Genomic DNA, 5,658 nt, shown 5'->3' with positions numbered 1-5,658 from the left:
TGGGAGCGCCGCAGCCGACACACGCTCCAGCTGCTCGGGGCTGGTGGCCTGTCCCGCGTCCCCGAAGGTCTTACCTATCCACTCTCACCTGGTCGGCACCACCTCGGGGACATCGGCTGACTGTGCACTCTGGAAGCGCATTTTGGCTCGGGAGCTCAGGCTGTACAAGCTTCGACACCACCGCAGGCTGTCAACAGGGGGAGCTGCCAAACTGCTGTCCCACATGCTGCATCCATTCAAAGGCACGGAGCTGTGCGTCGCAGCCACACTGTGTGGATGGGATGGGGACGACGAAAAACACGAGCAACCAATTACAGAGAAACATGCAAATACTCCAACCAATCAAATGACAGCCAGCAATTCAAGCGGCCAATCAGCAGCAATTGTAGCCTCAGTGCCTCAACGTGCAAATACTCCAACCAATCAAATCACAGCCAGCGATTCAAGCAGCCAATCAGCAGCAAGTGTTGCCTCAGCGCCTCAACCATTGATAGCTGCTACTTCTCAACAAGTCGTCAGAAGTCGTTCGAGAATATGCGGCCCACGGGTTATTTATGTGTGCAGTGACGGTCTGCGCCTGCAGGGGGAGCTGTTCTCTGTGGGCTCGGGGTCTCCCTATGCATACTCGATCCTGGACAGCAGTGTTTACTGGGGAATGAGCGTACAGGAGGCCACTGAGGTCGCAAGGGAGGCCGTGTACCGCGCTACCTACAGAGACGCGTACTCGGGCAATAATGTCGATCTCTACCATGTGACCGCCAAAGGGTGGAGGCGCAGAGAGAGGGAAAACTTGAAAGAGGAGTATTACAGGGAGAAAGAGAGGGAGAGAGCGAGGGTGGCGGAGAGAAATGCTGAAAAGAAAGCTATTTTGAAGTCTGATGATGGAGAAATAGTTTGAGGAGGAACACAGGAGGCGGACTTTGGAAATATATTGATTTTAAAATGATGGTATTTTTTATAGCAAAGAAAGAATAAAAAGACAAGCATGTATTGATAATCCATAGCTCTTACACTGTAAATGATACTGTGAAAGAATAATAGTGGATTCAAGAAATGAATATCATCATGTTCCAAAACGGTATGATTTTCTGTTTCTGGAACACAAAGGGAGATGTTTAGCATGAATTTATACTTTTATAAATACTTTTATAGTACTTTTTTTCATTGCTGAAAGTCTTAAGCTCCAGCCCCCTTTTATTATGATTGTAACTGGCATTCAAAATGTCTGTTTGTGTAGGCTATAAAAAAAAAATAATAATAAAAAAAACGTTTGGAATTATGTGATTCAGGGTTGCAGATTTTTAATTTTTTTAGTAAACAATACTTTTTCATGAGCCCACTTTTCTGACCACTTCAAATTTAATTACTAATGAAGAATATAAAGTCAATTTACAAACTATAATTAAGTAGAAATGATCAGTTATTATAATGAAAAGAGAGTTATTGCATACTGATAAAACATTTTACAGTATATTCCTTTAAGGCTCTCTCTCTCTCTCTTTTTGTATTAATACAGTTACAGTAATTCAGACATAGGCCTATCTAGTCAGAAAATTACAAATAAAAATTTATTTTAAACAAATATTATTATATCGATATGACACTTAATAATTCACAAGCTCTGTCTTTACTGTACTGTAATGTAGGCTATTCAGCACATCTGTTCATGAATTCATGCTGTAATAAACAAAATGTCCATTGACAAGTGTGTATTTGATCTCTGCTGGGTTTAAAAAGTTTTCAAATAGCGGATGTCACATTTTTTCAGCAGAAGGCTTAAAAGCTTTTATATTTGTGCCAGCAGTCGAAGGCTCTGGAGGGTAAAGCATTGTAATGACCCCTACAGGAAACAGGAGGGATTGCTGTTTTTTAATATGTGCAGAAAATCTCAGTGCCAGACTGATCTCTACATGATTGAATCCCCCATAACTAATCGTTTGCTTTAAAAGTTCACATTTCACTTTTTTAAATTATTTAGCATCCCAGTAAAAGGCAAAAACATACATGTAATCCAAAAATTAGGGGTGTCATATGATGCTGTGTAATTTCTTGTTTAGTATTAAAAGATAATCAACAAAGTTCAACAACGAAATGTAAAAACAGATGTTTATAAACATTTTGAAACAATTTGGAATTTTCTTACAATTCCTCCATCTGTAATGTCATGTAAATATGGGCACTATCTCCTAATGATGCAGTGGTGTGTCTATAACTGATTTACCTGTATGAATTTGATTTATACGTAACACACAAATATATAATTTACACTTATTTTATACTATATATCAACTTGTGATTCTAGGAACACAACTGGTAGAACATGGTGGAAGCAATGTCTGATTCAGGGGGCTGATTACTGAGAGACATGATCAAATACACAGCTTGAATGCACTGTAAGTTCTTTGTAATATAAGTGCCAAGTGCAGAAATATTTCTGTGGAGGACAAATTTTAACTTTATGCAAAAAAAAAAAAAAATTTCCCACACCAAACTACACTCCATACCTACCCAATAATAACAAAGCAAAAACCAGATTATCAAATTTATTAAAGAGGAAGAACTGAAAGATCACATTGGCATAAGTATTCAGACCCTTAACTCAAGTACTTAGTTGAAGAACCCTTGGCAGTGCTTACAGTCTACGGTCTTTTTGGATTTGATATGACAAGCTTTGCACTCCTGGGGCCTCATTTATAAAATGTTGCGCAGAAACCATCCTAAATTTGATCTTATGATCATCTCTCAAATATGTGTACATGTGATTCACAGCATGAACGTACGCACAGTAAGCACAGTAAGCGCTTCTCTTTCCGATGTGAAATAATTGAATCCCAAATGATCTTGAACTTGCACCCAACTGAATGGTTTCAGCTCTCTGCCTTGTAAACGACTCCTAATTAATGTCATTAACATATAAAAGATCACCAGCATCGTCCAAATCCTTTCATTTAGAACAGCGAGCTGCAAGAACAGCTTACATTTCCAAAACCCTACAGTACTCCGACAAGAAAAAGTGTGTACATCTGCTCAGACCCTGACGTGACGCCAAGCACTTTTCCAAGTCAGCGGCAGTTTTTACAAATATGAGCGTTGCCGTGGATTTAAGCATACGCACACTCTAAGATCAAATCTGAGCGTACGCATGCTTTATAAATGAGGCCCCTGGATTTTGGGATTTTCTGGCATTCTTCTATGCAGATCCTCTGAAGCTCTATCAGGTTGGATGCAGGACTGTCAAGCAGACAGCCATTTTTAGGTCTCTCCAAAAATGTTTGTTTGAGTTCACCGCGATTTCTACCAAGGGGGACCGGGGCACTATTGTCTATTTTCAACCTGGGGTAGTTGAAAACGTATTCGGCTGGATTTCCAAGCCCTCACAGTAGTAATATGTACTCTTATCATATGCACCCTATGAGGTGAAGAAGGTACAAAGATGTCCCCCTAAGGGTACTGCCCCAGTGACAAGCTGTTGTTCCCCTAAAGTTATACATTTTGCACTTTTAGTAAATTTGCAAAGTCATCACAAGTCTAGTTTGTGAATAATAACACTAGTTACACTAATAACACTAGCCTTTATAAGCTGCTCTGACAGACTATCCAATGAAGGCATGTTCAGCGTGTGTTTAGAGGCGTGGTATCTCACGAGAGATCTGCATAATAGCAGTGTAGAAGGGCATACACACGACTCACATGAAACCGGTGTTGGCACCGCACGCTGCAGTCAACAACTCGAGGAGAAACACATAGAAAACAACAGTGAATAGGAGAAATTCAAACAAACAGAAGAGCAGGTAAGTACATGTTTGCTTCTCAAAATAATTCCCAAAAGTAATGTAACACTGGTAACATCTGGAGTGTTTCCGTGCTTCTTGTAGCTCATGTAAATATCAGGTAAATAAAACAATTAAGAGTGAGAATAATATTCCATACTTAAAAGAAGGAAAATGTACCTGGGTTGTTACAAAGTATCAATAAAGATGCCAATCAGCATCATCTTGTGTGAAAAGGCGTTTACTGTAGAGTTCTAGAATCATTGACAGCTTCTAGAACCATCCTGAAGAGGAATGCACCTGTTCAGGTAACCGGGCGTGTGTGTGACGGTGGCTGAGTAAATCAGTCTCTTTAATATCTAGTGGCATGAATTAATTTAAAAGTGTTAAAATGTAATGTATGTCAGAACAATGTAATAAACCATGAGAGAATAACTATGCCAAACTGATTTCATGAGAAAACATTATTTTATCAGGTGTCGATTTAGAATGAATTCATATGAGGTGATTTTTATGTATGATTCAAAAAATAAACGTGAAGGTCCACCCCACAAAATGTATGAATGAGATTGTACAACTTCATAAGATTTAGCCACCATTTCACCAAAGTGCTGAGTAGTTAAGAACTGCCATGAGAGTGTGTTGACGATGCTGAACTCATTCATTACCAGCTTTGCTCTTATTTTCTGTTGATTTCCACTTTCATACTAATATGTTCGAACATGTAGATTATTATATTATGACATATTACTCTATTATATTACTTAGATGTACATTTTGCTTCTGTAAACCTGTCTAAAACAATTTTTAATGTTCGAAGGTTTCAAATAGAACCATCAAAATTCAGCTGGAAATAATATGGAGAATATAGGAGAAAGTTAGAAAAAAAATGCATTCATGGTTTATTTCAAAGTGTATAAGGTCTGATATGTTTGTTTGTTTTAGTTTTGTTTTCAGGTTATTGAATGGAGTGATTTTCCTGCTGAACGGAGCCTAGACCAGCCAATCTGGTTGAGCTGGCGACCTTGAATGACCGCTGATGTCCTATATTATGTTCTGAGCGTATGAAAATGTTCAAAACATAATGTATACCCCTGCTGAAAAAAAACAGCTAAAACAAGGTGGTTGGCTGGTCTTAGCTGGTTTCAGCTGGAAGTAACTCGTTTTCCCTGTTGAAAAAAACAGCATATGCTGGTTAGGTATGTTTTGAAGCTGGGATGCTGGTTTAAGCTGGTCCTTTGCTGGTTTATGCTGGTCCTTTGCTGGTTTAAGCTGGTCCTTTGCTGGTTTATGCTGGTCCTTTGCTGGTTTAAGCTGGTCCTTTGCTGGTTTATGCTGGTCCTTCGCTGGTCATGTGCTGGTCCTAAACTGGTCCGACCAGCTTAAGACCAGCACATGACCAGCATAAACCAGCAAAGGACCAGCTTAAACCAGCATCCCAGCTTCAAAACATACCTAACCAGCATATGCTGTTTTTTTCAACAGGGTTAGTTGGTTTCCAGCCTGATCAGCTAAATAGGTCGACAAAACCCCTCTAACGCCAGCCTGTTGACCAACTATGACCAGCCAACCACGAAAATAAACCATGGTTACTACAAATAAAACCAAAAACCATGGTTACTATAGTTAAACCATGGTAACCACAAATTAACCATGCTACACTAACCACATGTTGTAAAACTGTGGCTATACAAATGGTAAACAATACGCCAAAAAACATGGTTAATTAAGGGCAGCTTAAGTAGGGTTTAGCTGTTTTTTTTTTTAAGCAGGCAGTCATTCATAAAAATGATTTTTTTTATGCTGGTTTTCACTAACTGTTAGTTCCCAACTTAGCTACACTGTCGAGCTGATTTACCAACAACAACCAAACTATTCCAGTGACGGA

General features: G+C 39.3%; 1 protein-coding gene across 1 annotated transcript in view; it reads left to right on the top strand.

Annotated features, from left to right (window-relative positions):
• Nucleotides 1–898, top strand: part of psmb11b (proteasome 20S subunit beta 11b) — a 2,387-nt gene extending 1,489 nt beyond the window's left edge. Inside the window, exons 2-3 of the mRNA XM_016499537.1 lie at nt 7–368; nt 513–898. Of these exons, the coding sequence (XP_016355023.1) occupies nt 7–368; nt 513–898 (748 nt within the window). The remainder of the gene's footprint in view (nt 1–6; nt 369–512) is intronic.
• The last annotated feature ends 4,760 nt before the right edge of the window (nt 899–5,658 follow it).

The sequence above is a fragment of the Sinocyclocheilus anshuiensis genome, unplaced genomic scaffold (assembly GCF_001515605.1).
Source record: "Sinocyclocheilus anshuiensis isolate Anshui unplaced genomic scaffold, SAMN03320099.WGS_v1.1 scaffold1830, whole genome shotgun sequence".
Taxonomy (NCBI): Eukaryota; Metazoa; Chordata; class Actinopteri; order Cypriniformes; family Cyprinidae; genus Sinocyclocheilus; species Sinocyclocheilus anshuiensis.
This window is presented reverse-complemented; position numbering and strand designations above follow the sequence as displayed.